This window comes from Lonchura striata, chromosome 3, assembly GCF_050655825.1.
Source record: "Lonchura striata isolate lonStrDom1 chromosome 3, ASM5065582v1, whole genome shotgun sequence".
NCBI lineage: Eukaryota > Metazoa > Chordata > Aves > Passeriformes > Estrildidae > Lonchura > Lonchura striata.
The window spans coordinates 62,758,908-62,785,992 of NC_140705.1; the positions used below are offsets into that span (position 1 = coordinate 62,758,908).

At 39.2% G+C, this 27,085-nt stretch overlaps 1 protein-coding gene across 21 annotated transcripts in view; it reads left to right on the plus strand.

The window, feature by feature from the left end:
- The first annotated feature begins 17,190 nt into the window (after window positions 1-17,190).
- REPS1 (RALBP1 associated Eps domain containing 1) overlaps window positions 17,191-27,085 on the plus strand; it is a 63,772-nt gene continuing 53,877 nt past the window's right edge. For all 21 annotated transcript variants that reach the window (XM_021553080.4, XM_021553089.4, XM_085575314.1 and 18 more), the window contains exon 1: window positions 17,191-17,492. In XM_021553080.4, coding sequence (XP_021408755.1) covers window positions 17,340-17,492 — 153 coding nt within the window. In that variant the 5' untranslated portion in view covers window positions 17,191-17,339. The remainder of the gene's footprint in view (window positions 17,493-27,085) is intronic.

Sequence of the window (27,085 nt, forward strand, 5' to 3'; positions counted from 1 at the left end):
CTTGCTTCCATCACTCTCCATCCATGCCCCGAATTCCCCATCTCTGCTGGCTTCCCCAGGTGATATGCCACATTCCTTAGGCTCCCCACGTTTATTTTCTCCTAGAAAACTAGTTCTCCTTCCAAAGAAATGGAACGAGCTAAGTTAACACCATTTACCATCAATAAAATTGCGATGCAGTGTATCTGTGTTTCCATTCAGCACACATATCATTGCGCCCTACCCTGCAGAAAGAATGCAACTTATTTTTTTGTCTTGTTTCATGGCATTCACTGCTACTCTTGTCTCTTCACCTCATAGCAGCGTTTACATCCTCTCTCCAGGAGTCAGGCATTTAAGCTGAGAGCTGCATTACCTCCTACAAAGCAATGAAGCTGCCGCCAGCCCCCCAGGGTCAAGGTTTGTACCAAGGCTCTCCCAAAAATTCTCACTGCCGAGGCTGAAGGCATTGCCGTTGCCAGCTGTCTCTCCCACCTCCTCACCAGGCATGACTGCCCCTAAAGCACAGTTGACAAAAGAAACTGTTTCCAGCCCTTGCAATTCAGTTTTCATGTGCTAGTTTCTGAAGGTGAGGCTGAGATTCTTTCTCAGACTGTGAGCTGTGCCCATGGGGGCTGGTCCCCTATTACATTCTCCCATCCCAGGTGTGAGTAGGAATAAATAGGTGATGGCACCTCAAACCACTACAGCAAGCTCTGCTAGGGCTCAAACCTGCAGCTAGATAAATTGATTTGCAAGGGATATTTTGGATGGTGTTTTCATGAAAAGATTAACTTTTCCACTGAATAATCACTATTTATCAATCAGTTACAGAATCTTTGGTAGTTAAAAAAAACCCCCAAACCATACTGCTTTCTGGTTTCAATATGCTATAAAGATATTTTGCATCAGTAAGGGGTACTCTTCGTGAAAAAAAAAAAAAAAAAAGCTTTGATATTAAGGAAAACAAGATTAAAAGGGCTACATTCCTAAGTTGCTAAGAAAATAAATGAAATTTTAATCTATCTGAATTGAATCAAAAGATATTGAAAATTCCCAGGAGAATGTAGTATCTGAAGAGCACTGATGCTCTGTGCATACAATGCTATATGTGTGTACTGCTTTTCTAAGGTCTTTGTTATGTTGGCTGACAAAATGCTAAATGCTACAGTAAAAAAGGGTACTTTTTGAGGTAGATCTGAGATAAAGCTTTTAAAAGTGAATCTGATAGTATGTTACCAAATACATCAAAGATTCCAGTTATTTAGCAGTATAGAATAAAGAACAAAACCTTTTGATTTTGTTGTTAACTACATGCTTTCAGTTGCACATAATCTAGATTTCTTAATCATCAAAAAACTCATTACATTTGCACAAATAATGTAGGCCTTTGCACAATGTGATTCTTATTATGGATAATTTGTTTGATCAAGTAATAGTTTGTGCCTTTCAGACTAAAGGCATTATTATTATGCTGATAATGAAATCTGTATTAAAAATTCTTTTCAGTTTTGACTCATAGACCCTAATTTATATGAAACATCAACTATATATCTGAGAAAGATGCAGAAAACTTCATACTTCTTCATCTTATTTTCTTCTAACATATTTTTTTGAGTAAGCCTAATATATTTGTTTTTATTCTGTCTTTTGAAAAGGAAGTGTTATTCCTAAGTATTTGTCCCCAGGCATGAGGAGATTATTGAAACACTTTTGTTATTATTTCTTTCATGGCCCTTCCTAGTCATGTAATGTTAAAATAGGTTAATAAGAAGTCAAAACCATCTGTTACCATGACAATTAAGGTAACAGATACTGCCAAAGTACAAAAATTAGCTGGGCAGCATCAGAACTCAGTGACTGATTATGTCATTACAGGGGCAGCAGCAGTGAGCAGGAAACATGATAATTATGGAGATGGTGATTTCCCATCACTCTGTTTCCACAAATTGATGCTGTCTTAAAAATGAAAGAAGTGCAAAATTGTCCTTCACAAGCTCACAGGACAGACATGGAAATATTGCTCATACATATTTCATATAACTGGTGAAGGTCATCATCAGACTTATAATTCATTATGCATTTTAGCTGTGTGAGTGCTCCCTAAAACTCATGAGATTCTTCCTTAAAACAGACTATTCTGATTTGACCTTCCTTGGCATGTCACTTCATTCTTACTATCCCCCCAGATGCCCATGAAGGCAGCCAGACAGAGGAATTATGCACAATGTAAAAAACATCACTTGAGAACAACACAGTAGACATAGTGCATCTGATCAAACCATCAATTTAACTGGACATTTTGCCTCCAGCAGGGACCAAGAGAAGGCATTTGGAAAACAGTGCAATCAATGAAAACTATTGGGTTTTCTCCTGGCTCCTGGCATTTACTGGAGCAAGTAATTATTCTATCTTCTCCTTCCTCCACCACAGTCCCTAATTTAATCTCATATAAGATTAATGTGTCTCCATGTTGCTGATCCTTCTTGTTTCTCTTTATAATTTTTCAAACAATTCTGTGTTACTTTCTGGGGCTGAAGTAGCAGAACTGTCAGTATTATTCAGCATGTAGTTATAGTATATACAAAAGATGTAAGAATGCTTTCTGTTTTGTTGTCACTCCCAATAATAAAAATTCCCAACATTTTACTTGACTTTTTGAAAATATCTAAGTGCTATGCACAATGGTTTCAAAAACTATTTCCAAAGTGGTGGTAATTAATTGTTCTGTTACAGATAATTAGGATTACTCTCCCCGTACACTATTTTCCATTTTTCAGTACCATCAGGTATTTAGTGTGTAATTTAAAATAGGATCACACAAATTTCTTCACCTCCTTTCCCATGTCTTCAATGACAGCTTTGAACAGCACAGAAGGTCCAAACAGAAATGGTATTAAGAGCACCCTAGTAATTAGTAACCTCTCTTGGTCATGACTATCAGTTGACTACCAGCTTTACCTCTTTGTCTCCTTCTACCTTTCAGCTGTTCATTGATTCTGAAAGGATTCTGAATAGCTTCTCACCCATGAGAAATTAGCTTTATAAAAGTACTTAATGTTAGAGTAAACACATGGTAAACATATTTGTTGTTACAGGTTTCTCCAGAGACAGGTGTGTAATACCATTAGGGCCAAGCCTGAAAAATTTAAGGGAAAGTTATAATGTCATTTGCTAGATAATGGCCATTTATATTGTTTTCCAGCATATATTAACTAGACAGCCTCACTTTACTAGTGTATATTGATAACCCATGCTGTTCTTTTTTTGTATAATAATGTTACTTTTAATTTTTGTTGTATTATATGTGCTTATGTGCAGGCAGGCATAAGCATCACATGTGCATACACATTATTTTCTGTTGAGATCCTCTCCAGCCAAAAACCATTAGAACTGACACCATGATTGCAGATTTCACTGCTAGATGAGATCATCTTAACATCTTTCTTACATAATCTTACATAATTACTTTCATTTTACAACACTTTTTTTTTTGACATGTTGATTTACTAGAGACATTCATTTCTGCTGCATGTGCCTGTTGTCTCGTCCCCTCGCTTTAACACCAGTAACTTGTACCTGTTCAAAGTGCCAGATTCTCCTTACTATCTCCAAAGCTGGATGGAAACTGTGGTGCTGTGATTCAAACAGGAGTGTACAGATATGTCTTGTCTTAGCCCAGCCCCATCAGGTATCTGTGCCATCGACCTGCCCTGAGTCACTTCTCACCATGGGCGTTGCACCCATTGCACGGGTGTGCAGTAGGGTTATGACTCAAAAGCCACATCAGGCCAGGCTAAAATAGGTCTTAAAAGTCTTCATATGATTTAAAGATTTCAAGTGGTAGAGGATCTACTGCATTCCTTTTTCCTGTGGACTTTGTAACCACACAGAAAATGTAAGATATCTGTTTCTAGAACATGACAGGGTACAATGAGAAATTAAAATTCAAGTCAAGGCTGTTATACAAAGCTGAGTGGAATAAGTAATATTCAGAGAGTATGGATATTGGGGCAGTCAGAAGAATGGCCATATTTTTTGAGACAAGCCAATCAATGAGGAAAACAGCACTCCATATCCAAAGTATCTTCATAGTTTTTGGTCCAATCACTGTTTTCCTTGACCACTCTCTCTGTCTTAACTCAGCAATTGTTTCAAGGGAGAAAGTAATTTAGCCAAATGAAAAGCATAGTGATGCTCTGGAAAACTTTCCATAAATTTGCATGTAGAGTCACATTTTAAAATATTAATTATATGGGTTCTTAGCTTTAATTTTCATATAATGACCAAAAAAGACCAAACCAAAAGAGAACAATAGGAAAAAAAACCCAACACTTTCTCTTTTTTTACTTTCTCAGTGAGTTGAAAAAGTAACTTAGCAAAACATAAACATTTCTTTTAATGTAGAAGGAAATAGGCCAGACCAGCCTCAGAACAAGAGAGACTACAAATACAAACACAATGACTGCTGGCAGTGTTGGTTCTTGAATGAGCACTTCAGTTGAGGTAGATGGAATGATTCACTTAAGCTCACTGATGTCTGTCCAGGAGAGAGGACTTATTTCAGGAATGGTCTCAGTGCATCACAGCCTTCTTATTATTCACTAGGTGTCTTAAACAATATAATGCTGCTGCTTCCTAAATTAAGCATGTAAATCTTTACTACAGTGGAATAAAAAAGAGGAGTATTTAAATTCTTGAAGTAAATCACTGAAATTGCTTGCTCTACCCCTAAGCCAAGAGTAAACCTCTGCGTGAAATAACAGAAAGATGCTGTATCAATACAAGCTAAAAGACAAAGTTCATAACATTAGTTATACAGCAAACCATGTGTCTGAGAGCAGTTACTTGAAAACTGTAAGATTGACCCCAAAGCCTTTCTCAACAGGCACAAAGTCAAAATTAGCTGGGTGGTGATGCTTTTCTGCACAAAAGGATGTGAAGGAAAGTGGATGTGCGTGAATGTTTTGAGAGAGCAGTGCATCAAACAGTGTTTGGAGACAGTTTACAAAGAGAAAAAAAATGTATAAATAGCTGATTTTATATAATGTGTTTTAGATTGTTTATATAATGTGTTCTTAGATTGTTACAAGAGCTGAATATTTGAGAGAGAGCCACATGAAGACTACTTTCTCATACTCCTGGTGTCAAAAAATCCCATGTGGCAAGAAAACAGCAGCACATGTCCCGATCTCCAGACAGCATGGGAGCAGTTGAATCATTCAGACCTTCTGTCCTCTTGTTTGGTATGCATCATGAAAAAAAAATCACCTCCCTTTCTCCTTTCCCTCTACATATATACATACTCATACCGATATTCTGGGGAGTTTTTCAGAAAACCAAAAATACAGGCTTTCCATAAAAGATGTCCAATAATGGCAACAGAGATGACAGTTACATTAATATGGAATTACTATTCACATTCATATCAAATATAGTTGTAGATGTAATATCTTTAATTTTTGGTTTCATATAAATTTCCTCCCTAAAGCTCAGGCATTTATCATGAGTCATGGCAGAAGTATATAAAATCTTTTCCTGGAGGAAATCTTATGGAAATGGAACTGTGGATTTGCATTTGTCAGAATGCATTTACTTAGCATATGAAATTGTGTCATGGCAGAAGTCATCATAGTAATTTTTTTTAATTGGGGAAATGTCAAGACCTGCTGACCATGCAATCATGGTTTACAGAAGTTTACAGTTGGCTAAAAACAGGGAAGAAAATGTTCTTTATCACTGGATTCATGACAGTTAATGATCACTTAATTCAAGTTTAAGGATCAGTTTTGTCTGTAATTTTGCTTATCTGCATTCCAGGTTCTTAGCTGAAAAACAGTACTTATGGCACATATCACACCATTTGAATCTGATAATATTTGCAATTGCACTGAATTTATATTCTATTTTTAAGTCACAAACAGAAACACTTGTATACAAATTGCCTTTTAGGAATTCTTTTCTGGCTTCAAGATACAATGCCAGCACTGAAATCCAAATGAGGTTCAAATTCACATGTCATCGAATTTTATTAATTTCACTGGCACTGCAGCCACAAGTCATTTGATCCTAAATAATTTGATTTCCTGCTGTGTGAAACTGCAAGAGGGAACAACGATCAGACTCCCAGCATAGTTTCCCATGGAATGCTGGCAATGGTGTTGCATATTGACCTAATAGCCTAGGAGGATTTCTGTGACGGTGAAGAAGGTTAAACTGTGAGAATATCAAATTAATTTGCACTTTTATCTATGCCACATGGTTTGATTACAAATGGGACAATTTTCCTCTGCATCTAGCACCTAAGTTTTATGAATATCTCATTTGCAAAGTGAATTGCAATTGAGTATCCCAAGCTTCTGGGATAAGTCTTACCCTTTCGTATTTTTCCTTGAGGAAATTATGTCCAAGGATCTCTGACACATAGCAGAAGCTTAGATTTAAAAACACAATTAAGAAAAATATATGACCATCCCTTTGGTTTATAGTTATCCTATGTGATTGTGTTACATATACATGAATAATATTTGCTTCTGAAGGTATTGTGATGTCATATTTTGAAGCCAATATTATTTGTTCTGTCACACAAATAACACAGATGGGTCCCACTTCCTTTATGTTTACTGAAAGAAGCACAAAAGCTGTCTTGCACACAGGCAAGTGTTTTCTCTGTGAACAGTTACAGAAAATTCTCAACGCACTTGCTCTGAGTCCAAGCCTTCCTTAAGTAAGTTCGCACCAACTTGTTCTTACAGTTTCCCGCCTCCTCTTTTCAAAATGCATCATTCAAAAAAGCAAAGGTTTTCCACTGAGTGCATCATCACTATGTAGTGTATTTGGAACCAGCATATTACTCCATTGTAAGCAGTTAATCTCCATTTCAAATTTAATGGAATCTTATAAAACAATATTAGAGGACATGAAAGTAGGCTTCTGTTGATCTGCAAATTTGGCAGAAATTATATGGGTGAGGAGGGGGCTGATGATTGCAGAATTTGTGTACCTATTGCTGCTCTAAAATCCAGAAATAACTGTAATTACAGTGCTAGCAGGAAACAAATTGGAGGGGTAGTGTTTTTTTTCTTCAAACAATCAATTGTATCACAGACCAAGCAAAGTAAATCAGTGTTAATAATTAGTTAACAGTGTTAACAAAGGCTCAGTATTAGCCACTTGCATATAACAAATAGTCATCAATAAAGATTTGGTACGTTGGTTAACTGGTTACTTCAGATCAAAATGTTTCCATCACAGAGGCAAGCAGAAGGCTTGAGATTAGTGTCTCACACCAGAAGAAATGAAGGCGTTGTTTTGTTTACTCCCTTTCTGAGGAATACATATCCTTTATTTCATTACTGGGAAATAGAGCTTGTATGTGTTCCCAAGTTAAAACTGACTGCACAGGCTATTTTTCTCATGGGTCAGATGTGAGGAAACAGAACCATTTCACTTCCTTCATAATCTCTATATAAAGAGAAGAGGAAAATGGGACCAGACCTATTGTTCTTAGAGTTTCCTGCATCCTTTTCCACTATGCCTCATTCAAAAAAGCAGTGGTTTGCACTTTGAGTGCATCATCTTGATTTAGTGTATTTGGATATCTAATAATATATATATATTTTTCCAGTACATTGACAATATCAGAAAAGCCCTTATTGATATAAAGGTTGTATGTGAAAGGTAGCTTCTGATTTTGTGGGAGGGAGTTTTATGTAAAGATTATAGCTCTGCATTAAAAGTGTTCACTTTTTTTCAAGTTAATAAGATCAAACTACACAAATAAATAATCTGACAAAAAAATCTCAATAAACTATTTTTAGGTTTCCTATTCTCAGCTTTTTTTCCTAAGTCTTCAGTCAATTGAGTGGCTAGAGTAGTATGATCAAATATAAACAAGAGAAAGATTTTGAGTTATAGAATCATAGAAGCATTTAGTTTGAAAAAGACCTCTAAGTTCATCAAGTCTATCATTGCAAAACACATTTGGTGCACTCTTGGCCACCCTAGTCCCAGGCTTTTTACCAGGGCTGCAACTCTTATTGAAATGGACTGGGAAGTGGAACAAGAAATTTCTGTTCTCACTCTGTAGATGAGCTGTAGATGGAGACGTGGGGAAGCAAGCATGAGCCCACTGCGTGCTCCTGGCAAGCCCTGCTTTGCTCCCCAGTGCTATTCCTCCTATCTCTATGACATCCTCTACAAATTGATTGCAGGGATCCTGCCTGAGGCTTGCCCTCACTGTCTCTCAGCCATTTGGAATACACCTATAAAAAGAAGCACTACCCAGGTATTTACCATGAAGAAAACTAGTACATCAGTCCATGGGTCAAAAAGAGGACAAGGAGGCTGAGACAGTCTGCAACCTTTTTGTTCCTGTTCAGACTACAAGATCTAGGCTGCTACTTTAGCCAGGTAGCAACAGTGCTTAGGTTCTTGCAAAGAATCAGCACTGCTTTTTATTACAACTGGGTTTTGATCTACTGGGGAGCACAGAAGTGATAAGAATTTAGGACACAGCCCATCAGTCAGAGAGGTGACTGCATATTCTAGTAGCTTCCTGATTTAATTTTTTTCTATATGAGAGTCAAAACTGCTCTAAGTCTAAAAGAAAAGGCACATGGAAGAGTAATGATGAAAAGTGTTGCTTTTCTTCACCTTTTATTTCATATTCCAGTATAAGAGAGATATGTGCTTCATGCACTCAAGAGTATTCTCTCTTCTCTAAGACACAAATTCTGGAAAATTACTTTGGTAGAAAACACACACAAGTTGACAGTTCAATGAAAAAATGTTTGAATAGCAAAAGATGCAATCATCTCTCTGTATTTATGCACATATAGCCATTCCATCCTGCCAGTTTATAAAACACTCATTTTATGATTAATTTAAAGAACTGTAAGATCTGAACTTTTTTTCCCCCTAAAGGAACAGAGAGAAAAAAAACACTTGGCAATGATTCCACTTAAACTCAGAAAGTTGTAGCACTATGTAGGCTTAGCCCAAATTCTACCAAATATAGCCCCGCTAAAATGACTGGAACAGAACATGATGTTTCAAAAATAAAGAGTTTGCATTTATTTAGAAGACTTGAATGTGTGTTAATTAAGTGTATTTCCACTCTCCTCAAATCATGGATTTAGTTCAAATAACTTTTATTGATTTTACATTACAGGACTGTCATTAGCATTTGCTAACTGAGTCAAGTTTCAATGGTAATAGCTTTTCTTCAGAAATTATTTATACACTGACAGGAAAACTACATTCTTCTCTGATATCTTGAGATCCTCAATGCAAACAGAAGTTTCAGTTCTATGTATATTTTATGTATTTTACTATCAAATTCAAAAAATGGGGTCTGTGAGCGGTTTCTGTGCCATACAATGAAAATGCTACTGTATTTTGAAATCAAGTTCTGCCGTCAAGTATAGTGAGGTAAGTACAAGTTATGCTCCTCAATGTGATAGAATTATCCTAGATTTTATAAGAATACAGGTGAGCCGGGGATGTGTAGGTGAGGTAAATGATCAAAGGAGATGGGGGTTTGGCAGTGGGGGTCTGGGTCAGCTGCTGGAAGGACAGCCACAGCCAGGGCCAACCTTGTCCCAGGAAGCTGCTTTCATTCCAGGCTCTGTTGCAGGGCCTGGCCAGAGCTGCAATCCCTCTGCATTGCTGCTGTGCGTATCCCTGGCTGTGGGCTCTGGTGCAGACCACACAGTCCACTGCCCGGGCTAGGGCCGCAGCATGGGGCTTCTGCCAGCAAAGGGGGCCACTGCCTGTCTTGTGATCATGCATGGATCCCAGCTTCCCTTGCTAATCCCTCATAATAAAAGTGGATAAAGAGATGCAGTTGGAAATAGATCTTCAAAATAAGTCAAGCTGTTCAGAAGGGAAAAAGAGAAAAACATAAGACAAGGGACAGAAAAAAATAGCATAAAAATTAGAAAGTGTGAAGATATGAGAGTCTGTAAAATACATTAAAGTGAAGCTATATATAGAGAGGAAGACCTTTAATTATCAGACTCCTTCCTAGAGCCACCACAGATGGAGCACACAGCATCTTAATATCCCTCCTATACCTGACTGAAACATCAGAGAAATGTCACAACAGTGTTGTTTTTAACAAGTGAAGCATATTTGAAAGCACATGGGGGTGTTTTTGCTCTAGAGGAATTTAAGAAATAAATTAGATTATAGCTATCTTTAAAAAACATAAGACACAGAGGGGATTTTATATTTTATTTATCTTAACATACAAAGAACATCACTGTGGACAAAAAAAGAGGATTAATTCAATTCCTTGGGAAACTGATATTAATGGAAAATAGCTAAAAGAACAGGCTGAGTCAGATTCTGACCAAGAGGGAGAATTGCTCCGTGAAAGAGCAAACCCATTATTCCAGAATAGAGAAGGTACCAAAGCACAAGGAACAGGCTGGAATACAAACCCCATGACTATCAAAATTGCACAGGATTGTATTTCTGTCTGTGAGGAAAAAATATGCAGAACAAAAGGTTAAAGAGGGAATTTAAAAATCTTGCATAATTGATTATAACTGAAAATTCTTTAGGTAAAAAATAGCAAGATAGAAATGAAAATGTAAGCAATGTAAATGTAAGGAAAAGGATAGATGCATTTATATATACAGCTAAAAGCAGGGAATATAAAAAGAAGGGAAGGTTGAGTATGTGTGTAATATGGTAGAGATGTGAAATTTTGCTTTCAGCACTTCTTCCCACCTTGTAACCAATTTCTGACAAATTCAGTAATGTGCCAGAAGTTTCCTGAAGTATCTATTAACAACCCTAACAGATGGAAATCATTATTCAGTGGAATAATGAGGAATAATCAGGAAGGAATAATGAGGAATAATCCCATCCAGAAGGGATAACATCCTGTTTCATCATCAAGTTATGCTGCACTTCCACATTCAGGGAGCAAGAGCAAAGAGTGAAAGGTAGGAGAACAATGAGAATGGCTCAAGAATTCACGGTGACCGGAAGCTGAATAAATAAAGGTAATGGAGGTTAAGACTTTTTTCAGACTAGCTGGAACTTCAATAATGAAAACTCTAGAGCTTCAAAAGAAAAAAAGCTATTGAAGGACTACAAAGGTATTCCAAGTAATTTTTAAAAAGTAATTTGAATATAGCCTTATAATACTTCAAGGCAGTTGTTGTCAATATATAAGTAATTTTATTAATAAATATGTATGTTAGTGTCAAAAAGTACAAAGAAAAGTTAATCTCATCCCTCCTGACTCTACAAAAGTATAGAGAATATATTTATAAAAGAAGATGCAGACATTGTAATGAATAAACTGTAAATAAATATGGCAGCAAGACCAGATGAATTTAAAGTTAAATATTGCAAGGATCTATAAGGAGTTTTCATTTCAATAAGAGACTTATTTGATAGTATCATGCAAGCAAGAGACATTCTTTCCTTTTGGAAGAAACAAAGATAGTTTTAAAGATAGATAGGTGGTATTCAATCAGCTACTCAGGCAGGTAAACAGTAAAAAATCACTCTGCCTTCAATATATTCTGTAAAGGAATGCCTCTCTGAAAACTACCAAACGCATGTAGGTCTGGTAGGTTAAGGCAGAAGGCTCACCACCTTTTGACATGCAGAGATGAAATCTTCTGTAGAAATTTGCCAAAATCATAAAGAGTAAAAGTTGCTCTTTTCTAGTATCTTCCATTTGACTGCTTTAACTGAAACCCTTTCCTTTAAATGCTTTATTTTGATTGCTTTTTCTTTTCACTCAGTCAGGTGAAGTATTCGGATAAAAGAGAAAATAATTCAGTATTTGACATATACAAATTAAATGTTTAAAGGAGAAACTGGGGAAAACTGTGCAATAGTGAACACAATGGAAAGGACACTATTCATTCTGAACTAAGAATGTTTAGAGACAGTAAATGGTTTCAGCCAGGATCCCATGCATATGACAGTGCTGACACAACATTCTAGGGAGGCTGCTGATAAAGAAGTTATTATTTTCCCTTCTAGGATGTGCCTGCATGCTCACTTTGGTGAGTAACCACATTGCTTTAGATCCACTGTTCCTGTGACAAATGCTCCTTGCAAAGGTGCTTTCCTTGTACAGAAGGAAAGGAACTAAACCCCCATTATTGTTACTGTCTGCTGATTGGCTCTGTGTGGGATTTTCACATTCACCATGGAAAATCTCAGAGTCTTAAATGTAGGCTGCCCTTTTGATGGAGAAACAATCCCAACAGGACTGGTAGAACTGGTAGGTTCTTTGAAATATGGATGCCATTTCATAGAAGCTAAAAACAGCACTTGACAAAACGGATGTTTTTCAAAATTGCAAAAATGTAAGGTTGGAAAGAGGTTGTAAACTGTAACACAGAACATACATGCAGAAATTTTAAGAAGTATGGGCAAAATGTCTGTAAAATGGCAATATTCTCACTAAAATGTTGCTTCTATACAAAGAAAACACATATGCTTTTAGAAAAGCAGAAAAGGAACTTCTTTCATTTGTAATAGGTAACACTGTTCTTAAAATCTTCTTCTGTCTGGAATAAAGTACCTTATGTCCAAAGGTATTTTCTTTTTTGAGAAAAAATCAGGCAGTAACAACAAACCAGTTCTAAAGTCTGAAACTGGAAATATTTTTAAACATCTCCCATTCCTTTCTAGACCTAATTTATTTGTCTTTACACTAAAGAATCAGGATAGAACAAGTTCCCAGAACTCCTGATGAGCTGCAAGTAAAGGGAGTATATTGACAGAGATTGTAAAACCTGTTCCACAGCATTATGTATGCGGAAGAATTTAGAAAGGCAATGACAAATAACCTCAGGGCCATTTTTCTAAACTTGTAGAACCAGATGCAAAATGGAAACTGGACCTGAATACATACTTTATAAGGCTGAAAGTTATTTGAAGGCATTTTAATTTAAAAAAAAATCTGAGCATATATCTTACTTCAGTGCAAATCAGATGGCACGTGAGACCCACTAACTGTAATAAGAACATCAAAAGCACGTAGAGTGTAGACATGGCACGCCCCCATCACCTGATGAGCACCAGACCCTGCATCTGTTTATGGGTTGCATTAACTTTTAGAAATTAGTCTCAACATGTGTAACAGCTAGTTTTCAGAAACCAATAGTAAGTTCATAGCAGATAAAAGACAATGAAACCAGTTTTAAGTGGTATTGCCCTTAAAAAAATAGTACTAATAAACATACATACTTCTGGTCAATATCAAATTGTAAAAGTATGTCTTGTCTAAGAAGAATGTATTCTTGATGTATAATTTAGGTCTGATTCTAAGAGTTATGGGCAGTAAAACAACCTTGCACTTCAATCCCCTTGGGTCATTGGACTTGGCCTTTCTGTGACAATGATGATTTTCTCTAATGGATGAATCCTTTGATAGCAATATATGTAATCTAACAGTTTCTTCATAGACAATAAAATACAGTAAAATTAGGCACCACATGGAGAATAGTTTAACTATTAGCTATTCAGAACTCTGAATTCTAAGAAAGTACATTAAAAAGACAAGAATAGGTACAATACTTAAAAATCCAGGACAAAAAGGTCCTTTTCTTGTCCTGTTTAACACATAAATCAAGATACTTGAATCAAGTGTTTCATGTACTGAAGGCTGAATCTACTGTATCAAAAATATATCACTAATGATGTGTTTTGGTGGGTATTTCATCATAAACCTTCTTCGTGTATCTAATATGAGCTCTGGAGAATGCTGTGATACAAATCTTCCCAAACCAAAAGACCTAAAATCTAAATTGTTTGTGTCAGTTGCACTTGCAAGTGCCATTACAGAGAAGTTACTCACTTCTTACTAATATGCATAAATATTCCTCAATTCATCCTGTGGCAAACAGCATATTTTCCAGACCAACAAAATTAATTGCCATTGAAAAGCCACTGAAAAGTTTTAATTATTTATCTCGATGCTTAGTCTGGCATGATGGACACCAGTAAAGTTCTGAACAAAAAATCCCTCCTTGGGCTGGAGGTTTTTAGAGGCTGATCAGGGGAGGGAAGGACAATCCCATAGTCAAACATAAAAACATTGAGGTAAAGATGCTGCGTTCACCTGTAGATCTTTGGAAGTAGAAATTAATTTGCTACACATCATGTCATTTCTATTATTTCTGCTCAGTCTTTGAACTTACACAAAGCAAGTATGTAAGTTTATGGTACAGGAGTTGGAAATGAGACCCAACAAACTGATTCCCAAACTACCTACCTGAACAGCTTCAGAGATGATGTACCACAGGGAAAAGCATTCATCTCTCCAGTAAGACATGACGTGACATTTTCACATGACATATCATGGATTTAGTGAAATGTACAGTTATTGAACGCACTTCAGAACTGTTTGACACTTGGATATGTGGGACTAGTCCATGCTGGGGAACTTCCTCCTTGCATTAGTCTTTGTGTCTTGTACAAACTGATGCAAGCCAAATTATCTCCATTAATGAATAAAGAGGGTTCTTGCTGCAAAGATGCAAATAATAAAATAGCAACTCAATAAAACATCCAGATTACCCACTCAAAATAATATGTCCAAATTACTCTTACAAATAAACTTCAGAATTATTTTGACAACAGAAGTATTTTAGGATCCTTATAGGTAAAAATATATGCATATATTAATGTTTTAAACTCCAACGCCTGAACTAGCCCACAATCACTGTAAGAAGCAAAGGCACTTGGAACTCAAACTCTTACTGATAAGTGATTAAAAAATCTATTCTACACATGCCTCTGTGTAACTAATAGAATCACAATATGCAGTTTAGCCATGGAGGGTGGTCATAACCATTGTACTTGCAGAGATACTGATGTGACAATAACTCCAAGTAAGTGACCAATGATGCTAAATTGGCCTAATCTAAGTCTATAAAATCATAATAATTAGATATAATATTTTTAAAAAGTTATTTCTTTAATATAGGCTATTTCAAGGAATTTTAACTTAGAATGTGATTGATCTGTTTGGTTTCATCATTAGTGTCATTGGAGTTGCAAAAGTTTGAAAATGGTACATTTCTGGGAAGAACCTTTGTCTATTATTTTAACTATAAACTAAAGTATCTGTGATTTTCAGAAACTTAGCAGAAAACTTTAGCTGTGTATTTCAAATATTAAGAAAGACAAATGTCTAGGTAAAAAAATGTAGCTATCTTAAGAGGCAGAAAGGATGAGGTGCTTAAGGGAAATAGAGCATTCAGCAGCAGCAATTTGGAAAGAGAAACATTGGAAGAGTTGTGAAGGAAGGTGAAGTGGAAAAAGAAAATAAACATAACTTAAGAATGGCAGAAGTATATGAAGTAGGGGACTGCCAACTCAGCAGGATTTAAATCAGACCAGTTAGTCAAAAGGTCAGGCAGGAGACCATGGCGTTTGTGAGATGCCCTCCAGAAGCCGAAGGAGCTTGGAGACAATTTTTTTAGTGTACTGTAGGAAAAGTATAGATCTACCAGGGGGACCTAATTTCATCCTTCCAGTATCTGTAAGAAGCCTAAAAGAAAGATGGAGAATTACTATTTACAAGGGCATATAGTGACAGGACAAGGAGGAATGGCTTCAAGCTGAAAGACAGTAGGTTTAAATAAGATATAAGCAAGAAATTCTTTACTGTGGGGTTGGTGAGGCACTGGAACAGATTGCCCAGAAAAGTTGTGGATGCCTCATCCATGGAAATGGTCATGGCCAGGTTGGATGGAGTTTTGAGCAACCTGGTTTAGTGGAGAATGTTCACAGCAGAAGAGGTAGAACTATATGATCTTTAATGTACCTTCCAACCCAAACCATTCTACAATTCTACCCAAGGAAATACACAGAAGCTCAGAAAACAAATCCAAGAGAGGCACATGGAGCAAGAGCTCTTGATGTGGAGATAGGTGAGCTCTTGCCTATTCTTCCTTGCAAGGCCAATGTATGGAGCTATTATCCAAGCCACTTGTTGTGTGCTATGCGGTGCTGATGAATACTGTAATGCTGGTGGAAAGAGGAAGCATACAGAGGAGGGCAACCACTTATAGCTGGGCCTATATGGCATAATAAGCTGCCCTTTTATCAGCAAAACCTGCACTGGGGATGATGTCAAGTGCCCCAAGCCCAGCAGAAGTGATTATTCTCCTGTACTCAGCACTGGTGATGCTATACTTTGAGTCCTATGTCCAAGTTCTGGGTCCTTCAATTCAGGACAGACATTGAGGTGCTGGAGCAAGTCCAGAGATGGGCATGAGGAGCAGCTGGGCGCAATTAGCCTGGAGAAGGCTCAGGGGAGACCTTATCACCCTCTTCAACTTCCTGAAACAAGGGTTTAGGCAGATGTGGGTTGTCTCTTTTCCCAGGCAACCAGCGATAGGACAAGAGGACATTGTTTCAAGCTGCACCAGCAAAGGTTCCGGATAGACATGAGGATGAATTTCTTTACAGAAAGAGTGACCAGAAATTGGAATGGACCGCCTGTGGAGTTGGTGGCATCACTGTCCCTGGACGTATGTAAGGAAAACCTGGACGTGGCTCTGAGTGCCATGGTCCGGTTGACATGGCGGTGTTCAGTCATAGGTTGCAACCGATGACCTCAAGTCTTTTCCAACCTAATTGTTTCTGTGACTCTGTGAAGGCAGGCCCGGGAAGCTGCTCGGCACTGCCCCAGCCTCTCACACGACTCACTAAGCCAGGACGGCCGGGACAGTCGCGCAGCTGAGCATCCCCAGATGTATTGTGCAGCTTGCCGGGGGCCCGTGCAGTCCCGGCCGGGCCGGAGACCGAGACACCCGCACCGCGTCGGAGCGCCCGCGCCCGGCCGAGCTCCGCCCTGCGGGGCTGCCCCGCGCCGCCACACCCACAGGGGGCGCTGCGCCGCACGGCCGGGCCACGCAGTGGAGCCCGGGTGCGCGGTCTACGACTACTACTACTACTACTACTGCTGCTGCTGCTAACGCCGCTGCCAACGCCGCTGCCCCTTCGCCCCTAGAGCGCCGCAGATGGCGCCGGCACCGCGCAGCGGGGCGGGGCCGGCGGCGAGCGCCGCTGAGCCTCCTCCCCGCTAGCCCCGCCCCTGGGCCCGGCGCTTCCGCCGCCGCCGCCGGGCGGAGGGGGCGGGCTGCCCGCGGCGCTGGGCGCTCCCCACGCCTCACTTTCCGGGCGGCGGCGTGCGCAGGCGCGGGGGAGGCGCGCAGGCGCGCGGCCGCGTGGGCAGGCGGCGGGGGGAAGGTGCGAGCAGCCGCCCGCGCGCGGCCGCCGGCGGCGCGTGTGTCCCGTGTGTGCCCCCCCCACCGCCGCCGCCTCCCCCGGCCCCGCCGCCGCATGCGGATGGTCCGCGGCGTTGGAAGATGGAGGGGCTGACGCTGAGCGAGGCGGAGCAGCGCTACTTCTGCGACCTCTTCTCCTACTGCGACACCGAGAGCACCAAGAAGGCGGCGTCCAACGGGCGCGTCCTGGAGCTCTTCCGCGCCGCGCAGCTGCCCAACGACGTGGTCATGAAGGTACGGCCGCCGCCGCGGGGCCCCCGGGGGTCGGCGGGCCCGGCCACCGCCCCGCCGTGTCGAGATGGCCCCGGCCCGGCCCTGCCCTTCCCCTCCGCCCGGCCCGCGCCCCCTGCCCGCCCCGCAGCCCTTGGGCGGGGGTCGTCCCGCCGGCGGGGACTCGGGGATTACCGAGTCTTGGGGGTTGGAAGGGACCTGTGGAGGTCTTCTCGTCCAACCCCTGCCGAGGCAGGGTCCCCTGGAGCAGGTGACAGGGAACGCGCCCAGGTGGGGTTCGAGTGTCTCCAGAGAGACTCCGCCACCTCCCTGGGCAGCCTGGTCAGGGCTCTGCCGGCATCGGCTGAGGAGGCTCTGCCTCGTGCTCAGGTGGAACTTACTGTGATTTAGTTTATGGCCACTGCTCCTCATCCTGTCGCTGGGCACCACTGGAAAGAGCCTGGCACCCTCCCCTTTGAGATATTTACATGCACTAATGAGATCCTCTCTCAGTCTTGTCTAGACTAAACAGGCCTAGCTCTGTCAGTCTGTCCGGATAAAAGAGCTCCAGACCTTGATCACCTTTGTGTCCCTCCGCTGGACTCTCTCTGTTAGCTCCTTGTCATTCTTGTACCGAGGAGCCCAGGACTGGACACAGTAGGATGGAGCTGTTTGACCGGCCACCTGAACCCCTCCAGCTGCAAGGGGAGGGCAGGGGGCACAGCGAGTTGTGCACCGTGCACCCTGTGCCAGCCTCCCCTCCCCTTATGTACCTCCAACTGCAGGGCTGGGAAGGGGCTGGTGGTGTCTCTGCTGGCAGCCTCCAGCAACTGGTAGGAAAATGTTCCATGCCAACAGAGGCCGTCCATAGCGTGAGAACTGTAGAGTGTAAAACTGAGAATGAGTGAGATTGTCCCCATGATCTGCTGATGAAGGGCAGCATAGAAGGAAATTTGGTTTTGTGTCCTTGGGAGCTACTGACACTGGTCCACTTCACCTAAGCCATGCAGTCTTTTTTGGACATCACTTGCTGGAAGGTATTAACTTACCTGTAGTCAGCCAAATGTTTCTATTAACAAAAAATGTGGTGTTAAGACTGACACGGGCCCATACTTGCAGTATGTATGTGCCCAGTTTTAGCATTTCCTTGGTCAGGTTATGTCTAAGACGTGTAGCAGTATTGCAGAGCTACCTGCATAGGAAAGGGAAAGTCTGCTTTGGTGTGCGTAGGTACACATTTGAGGAACGTATTCCCAGTGAACCATTCTTATGAATGGCTATTTGTAATAATTTGCTGCTTCTGCAGTTCCCTCTGTCATTGTTCAGTGCTTTAAAGTGTGCGTAGTCTTTTAAGCTCCTGTGGGTAAACCTGTATTTAGAAAGCCATGCTGCCTTTTGTGCAGTTTCATCCTCAGCCTAGTGAGATAACCAGCACGAAGTATTAAACTTACTATTGCTAGAAACATAAATTGCAAGATACTGAAATTCAGTGCCAGGAGAACACTTACTGACTAAGGTTACTGTTGGTGTGTTTTGGGCTTCCCAGCTTGGTTAGTTGAAATGAGTTTAAGATACAATGAGGTGGAAGAAGGCTGAATAAGAAATGGTTCTTCCTGGTAAAACCAGTAATCTCTTATTTGACGACTTGCTATACTGGACTTAATGGTAGGAGAGTCTGCGTGCTCAGTATTATGAGTAAGGTTTCTCAAGGGCCACCCATGGCTGCTTTTTGTTTGTAGCAAGCCAGTTTCAGAAAAATCATCCCAGGGAAAGTGAATGTTTACATCTTTGCTGTGTTTAGAAGTTTCTTTTACATAAAACTTGTCTGAATCAGTGTATAGTAAGCTAGTGCTAGAGATTTTACTTTATGCAGGAATTTAGTGAAAGAACTTGGAAAGACCTGAAAAAAGTGTCCACAGGTTATATCCTTGTCTTTTGCATAGGAGGTCAGATATTTTCCTGCAAAGTAGACTTCATCTGAAGAAGAGAGACTACTCGGGCATCATTCCATGGGTCCTAAATAAATTAGCTGAAGTAGACCTGGCTTATCACTCTAGTGATCTCAAGGAGAACCTTGCAGTTAAAATGGCAAACAAGATATTAGATTGCCTGAGGAATGAGACTGTAAATAGTACAAAGAAAGTTGAAATGCCCTTAGCAGTTTGACCCATTATGAGTATCTTGTGCAGTCGCAGTTGGTCACCTGTAAAGTACTTTGTCCTTTGAAAACAATTTAGTTGTGTAGTTATTTTGCATACTTCTTAAGGTATGGCTCTACACCAGGTTAACACAGGCATAAATATATTGGGGTTCTTCAAAGGGAAGTTGCATTTGATGCTTTGAAAGCTGAGACTATGTAACTTAAACCTCAAGATGAAGTAGCTTAAGAAATGAATCCTGTGAAGGAGGTGGAATTTTCTTTTGACCATATGAGTGCTATGTTTTTACCTGTTCATTTGAAGCACCTGATGCTTGTGGGGAAATGAACTTGATTCAGTTACTTAATCCTTACATAATCCTGGAATGCAAGTGTAGTACTGGTCACATGAATGCTAAGTACTTTTGTAGGTGTGCAAAACATAGCGTAAAATGGTCGCTCTTCAAGCTCACGGGGAGCAAGTAGTCCTAAGGAACTACTTCCTAGTTTTTCCTTTTCAGTACTACAGGTTGGTAGGTACCTTTGAATAGTTCAGAACTAATTCCATTGGAAATGAAAATGTCTGACACTTGCATTTTTAGATTCATAACTTGTTTTACTTGCAAATCGGTTGTGTAAAGGCTGGATAGATGTGCAGCCTCTTTTGCAAAGAGTTATGTCCTTGTAAGAGATCTGTCTCACAGAAGCAAAAGTTAATATGTGTGTCTCATTGTTCCTAATCAATTTCATTTCTCCCTCTGAGGGACACTGTCAGCTCCCTGTTCAGTGGAGATAAATGAACATATAGAAGACTGAAACAGTTACGGGTGTTGTATACCATACTACAGTGTCCTGGGAAAGAAAAGCTCAATGTCTATTTTGTACACATCTACAAAAGGACAGCTTTATTATCAGAACAAAATAATATACCAAAGATGCATATGTCAGAACACCAGTCTCTAGTAACCCACATTTATTCTTTATGCACATCCCTGAAATGAGCATTAAGGTACAAGACTTGCATAAAGGACAGAATAATAGTACACGTGTTGGGGTAAGAACTCCAGCTACTTCACAACAGTTGTGAGTCTTCAGATCGCTCTCAGTGTGTGGTTTCACATTGCAGCTGACAAAAATCTAATGGTGAGTTGGCACTGAAGAAGGGGCTCCTGTCTTCCCTTAGCCTTGTGTTCCTTCTTGCAAAGACACTCATGCCTGTCCAATGGTGTTGTGGGCAGAAAATTAATCACAGCTTTTTGTTGGTTATACCTCTGTATCAGGTGACAGTGGGGTTGAATGAATACCAGTTCTAGCACAAGAAAGGAGGCAGGAAAACTCTTTGACAGAGGGGAAGTAGAGAACTTTCTTTGTTCTAGAGCAAAACCCTGGCATGGAGTTTGTTGGCTTAAACCAGTGTAAGATGGAGCTGGCTCTCGCTTTACTTTGAACAGGCAGTGAGCTGGTTCAGGAAGCTTGTTCAGCCAAAAAATTGGAAGGTTTTGTCAATTGTAGTTTTCACTTGCCTCATCTTGTGTCTCAGTTGCATGTACTTTGGTGTTTGTATGTGCAAGCAGCATGACACAACATGAGTGATCCTGAGGAGCTGTCATCCACCGTATTTATGCACTTCAGGAGCTTCCTTTTGCTGGAGTTCCAGCCTGGTCCTGTGCACTGGATGTTAGTTGGCATTCATTATGTGCCTGATACAAAAGAAACGTAGTTGCCTGTTCTGGAGTGGCTGCAAGGAGGAGCATGCTCAGGGAAATTGGCTTCAATGGCATGTTTCGTATCTGACCTAAACCGCTCATGTATATACGCTAGTAAGGTCAGTTTTTGGTGTCTCTGCAGTGATGGAGAAATTGCTTGTAAAAGCTACAGTTAGTGGAAAAAATGCATTGTGAAACTCATTGCTTGTGTATTGAACGAATGTAGTAGCTGTTCCATTTGATTTGTAGAATTCTTACTTAGGTGACTTAATCATAGAATGTTTTCTGAATTTGTACTCTTGATTATGAATCACAGAAACTTCACCAGACAAGAAGCAAGTCAGTGATGCATATGATACTCATCTGAAATAAATGAGTCAGAGCATCTTGCTTTAAAATACAACATTACTATATAACTACAAATGTGTGAGTATTGGCATGTATCTTCTCTAAAATGAATGAACTGTCATCTTCAGTGCTGGCATTGTACAGCAGTGTTACCTAGCTTCTAATTTAGTGTTAGAAAGTCTTTGACAGAAGAATGACACAATTATGCCCAGTTACTTCAATTACAGTAATCTTCCATTAGTCCAGTAAAAATCTAGTGTGAAGCTGTTTTTGGCTCTTGTTAGCCACTTTCAAGCTTTTTGTTTGTTTTTTAAGGAGTCATTACAGACAGATTAGTTTTTCTTCTTTTTTAATTGACAAAATTACACTCTGGTTGTCTACCTGAAGTCCCTGTCACAGTTTGCTACCCTCACATCAGAAGTTGTAAGAAAGTGCATACCCCATGATGCAGCTGCCTCATTGAGAAGTCCAGACTCTGAGATGCAGGTGTGTTCTGTTGTTCTTGGGGTGGTGGTTTTTGGAGACAGAGGGAACAGAAGTGGTGGTTTTCTCAAATGCCAGAGCTTATTTGCTGACAGGCAGCACAATTATAAAATAATTACAGTCCATAGGCAGAACATGACAAAATGAAATTGCAGGTTCTTGATTTAAAATGTTGGCTTCTTTGTTGGAAAATGGCTGTAGAGAGAAAGGGATCTAAGAAAATAACAGCTTGTTTGCAATTATTGTGTTGTTGCAGTTACTGTTTCAGTGAATCTTCCTACAGAAAGACTACCCGTTTGTCAAATCAATAGAGTCTACTAAATGCCGGCTTTGAATGGAAGTTGAGCCAGGGCCTAGGATTGCCTGTTTGGTAGAGACATGCAGAAGACTCAAACTCATTCTGGTTAATTTGCTGAATTTATTATTCTCCCCAAACTGATGGGGTGAGAAATCACAATTCCTTATACATAGCAAATTTCATGTCTTCCTTTCAGTCATAGGAATTTGGAGTATATTTAAAATAATAGCACTTTTAGATCTTTAAAAAATGTATGCTGTGTAAAAAGCTTTCTTCTCTAATACTGACTAATAACTAGTCTGTAACAAGCCCAAATGAAAAAAAATCACTTTATTTACTCCAATTCATATATTTTGTTTATTATTTTAAATCTTATATTAAAATATCACTTAGAAAATATTTTAAATTAGTTTTGATTTCTTCTGAGGCAATATTCACAACAGGTCATTATCAAGGTACTCTTGCAGTGTAGATTCCTCCAACTATAGCCATTTTCTTAGTAATATGTAGTATTTTTTTAGCCTGAGCACCATAAAATTGATGACTCTGTAGACTTACGATTATAATGTTACCTAACTTAGATATAATTTTCCATCTTAATATCTTTTCATATAGAATATGGTGGCACGCACATATTAGGCTGTATCCCAGTCCTCATTTAGTAAACAAGAGTTGTTAAAAACCTGTTGTAAGTGCTTGGATCTGAGTTAAAAATAACTGATTTGTGAATCACCTATTTTTCCCTTCAAATGTCACTGTAATAGCATATTCAGCATCTTTTAGCTGAGCAGTAGGTTGGCTTTGATTCACTATATTGATAGGATACACAAGGGTGTACTTTGTTATTGCCAGGAATGGCTTTTAATCTGCTGTTTATCCTGTGAATTATGCTTTGAGTTTCTGTAGAATTCTGGTAAAAATGTTTATTTAAGTGATGTTACTTTCACAGAGACTATACTGGGCTTAAAATTAATTTATTTTTACAGTTAATTAGTTGGAGTGGTCTCATATCTCAGCAGCATTTAGGAAAAGAACAGTCATTGTTTTTTGAAACAAAAGACAGGAAGTTATGGCAAAACTGTAGGACTTTAGATTAAGTCTACTAGACTTATATTTATTTTTAGTGGATTTATTGGTGTAATTGGTTTTGAGCCTTTGAAATTGATATTCATACTGTACAGTCACTTACATAGTAAATAATTCCTTAAGTCCATGTGCCAACACAGCACTCAGATAATTTCAAGTATCACAGCTCAGCTTAGTTTGAAAACAGTTTATTATTTTCTTTTTAAAAGACACATGACAGGAGGGGTGATTAATATCCTTTCTGACATAACTGGATAGAATTCTAGAATTGGAAATGTCAGGGCCTTTGGCAAGTGTAGCTGTCTTAGAATCAAGTTGGCTGTACAAAATTATGGATTGTAAATTCGATCTTTTACCGGTGAAAGCAGTTCTTTTGTGTTATAAACTTTAAGTACTTCACTGACTCTGAAAAATGGCAAACATACCTTCATCTTAATCTTCAGTAAATGTTACTTGCAGATACTGTGAAATTACAGGACTTTGCTGGCAGTCTCTGACTTTTCAATTGTATTTACTAGCTCTCAAAATATTAGTCCTTGCAGACAAGTTTCCTACCTATTTAGTCATAAATATTTGCTGTTTTAGGTTAGTCCTTTGTGTAAAATTCCTAGATGTCAGTTTGGAGTTCTGCTGTTCTTTTAAATTAGTTTGAAGTCAAAAGTGAGTGTGGGAGAAATACGTTGACTATCAGATTTCTCACTGGAGTTCCAATAATGATTAATGTAAGAGTATATTTCCCTCTTATTCTCTTTTCTTCAGCATTTCTGTTGACCATAAGGATATTCTTAAGCCAAGAATGTAATTCTTTCTAAATAAATATACCAAGTTGGTGATCATGTTCATGACTTGCTTATTTTTCAGACACTAACCACCTGGGGTTAGTGTCTGAAGAGTTAAATTATTCCTATACTTGTTATACAAAAAATACAGCATAATTTAGGCATGTCTGACTAAGTATAGGAACTGTGTTTTGAGAGATTAAAAGACTTGGAAAAGATGACAGTCTGACCTGAATTTCTGGAATGATTGACTTCTGATGTCTAAAGTGCTGCTGAACTATCCTAACAGAGTAATGAGTATGCTCAGTTTTGACTATATCTTTCAACTTCACTAATCCCAGAAAAGGATGACCAGGACTGTATAAAATTTAGCATTAGATGCTGACATACTTCTGCTACAGTCTAGTAGTTGGGAATTTTGTAGAAAACTGTCATTATTGTTACCATAGTGTGAATGACTTGGTTTTTCTAATTTGAAACATCTTTAGGTCTTAAATTTTTTAATGTTAACAGTGGAGTCTCAAGTGTAGCTCCACTAATAGTAATTGTGCAGTTTTTAGAACTTTAACCAAGGTTTGTTTAAACTTTGGTAGACACATCGTTAAGGCTTCTTGGCCTCAGTGGGAGAAGGAGAGCTGTGCAAAGCTAAGTAACTAATTAACAGTGCTCAGATTGATACTCGGAGAAAAAAGGACTGGTGTGGGAAAGGAGTGTAAAGTAATGGACACAGTATCTTCAGGTAAACTTTAATGAATGTGCTCAGGAATAACAGGAACAGATCAGGACAGTCCTATTTGTTCAGGCCACAGTATGACCACTAAATCTGGGATCAGAGAATGCCTTAGTCTTCGTTTTACATTTAGCAAAAGAACCAGAAGCTTGTGCTCATTTGGAATTTTTCTCTGTTAGTAGTGTTCTGGCATAATAATGGAAGGTGATGTGTGGGGAAAATGTTAAAACTGAAAAAGAAAATTATTAGCAAAGAATATCAATCACTGGAATGCTTCAGTTACATAGAAGATATAAAAATGAAGATGTCTATATGAATGCTCCTTTCTTCAGCTTTTAGTATTATGGGAAAAGTATTCAACTTAATGCTACATGGTAGGAGTACCCACAATTAGAATATCTGTGAAATGTCTCCAGTGCCTGCTGAAGCTAGATGCTTTCTTGATAATTATATGCAAGTAATTCCATTCATTTGTTTGTGCTAAGGAAGATAAATTACATTTTGAAGATTGGTAGAGCTTCAGAAGTTATTTACTCACATAAACTTCAACCATAAGAAGAAGCAAACAACACATAAAGTTAGGGCAAACTTGGTTAGTCTTCATAAGTATTCAGCTGGACTTTTCAATTATTGCAAGAATAAGACCAAGTGCCTCAAAAGATTACAGATGAAGAATGTCATTCTGTGTGTGCCAGCTGGGGTTTGTTTGCCATTTCTGCTTCAGGCTTTGCTTGTCAAAAATATAAACTGCAAACCTAAAATCCAAGTTTCAGCTCTTTGACGTTGACCAGTGACAGATACATGCTATAAGATTCATTGCAGTTTCTTCACAAAAACTTGTACTTTTTCTATTGTAAATAAAGCCTGTGAGTAAATAACTTCTGAAGCTCTGCTGAGGTGTTTGTTGGTTGTACAGTAGACAGATTCAGTTTAATAAAAGAGAAAATAACTAACACAGTAACTTTTTGTTGGCTTACTGAGTGGAGTAATCACATTGTGTGCCCAGACAGATAAGCAGCAGTTATTGCTCAGGAATGGGGAACTACAGCTGAGAGCACAGGAGGGAGGAGCTATTTAGGTTAAGCAGTAATGTGAAATTACATAGTTAGAGAACACAGGTATGTGGAATATCTCACTTTAAACAAGCCTCTCTTTAGGCATCAAAAATAAGAAATGGTTCTTGTAGTTCCCCAGGCTGTCTTTTGCTCTTTCAGATTTTTTTAAAATTTCCAGTTCTTCTGGCTGCATTATTACCATTTCTGCCTGTAAAGTATCTTTCTCATGAGCACCTACTCTGCCAAAGAAAAAGCAATAGAGAAAGTCTTAATACAAACAAATAGCAACTCTGCCTTGAAGTCTTCCAGGTGTGATTTTTTTTACTTGGGAGGATGGTAGTTGCTCTCTAAGTGCGTGTTCATCTGGCTATCTGTATTTTCCTTTGTTGGTGCTACTGAACATAACAGAAGGGTGTAGAATTCTTTATTCTTCCCTGTTTTTGAGGGTATATGACAATATTTTCTCTGAGTTGTAGTCAAGTAGGGCAGTCTATTTCTCTAGATAGTTAGAAAAATGGCTTCTCTTAGTCAAGGTCTTGTAGTTGCATGTAGGGTGCATCTACCTTATTTTTGTGGATTGATGGGTGGTGGTTGCCATGTACTACCAAATCAGAAGGGAATTCCTGACCTCTGTAGAGCCATAGAGCTCTACATAAGAGGCTCTGCAGGTTAGATTCATGTGTAGAGATTGTAACAGAATTGCAGAAGCTGTTAGTAAGACCAGAAATTTTGATTCTGAGTGGAAAAATCAAAAAAGCTACTACTACATTAGGAAGTGTCTTTAATAAATGGGCCTAATGCACTGGGAATCTTCATGCTACCAGGAACAACAAGAGGTGTTGCAGACAACTTTTGGAATGGGTCAAGTTCAGCAATTACCCAAATATAACTGTTTCAAAAAGCACCACCAGTAATAAAAGTTCTATGAGGTTTTTGTGTGGTGTCATCATATTCATTTGTTAAGAATTTATCAATCATAAATCAGAGTTTTAAAT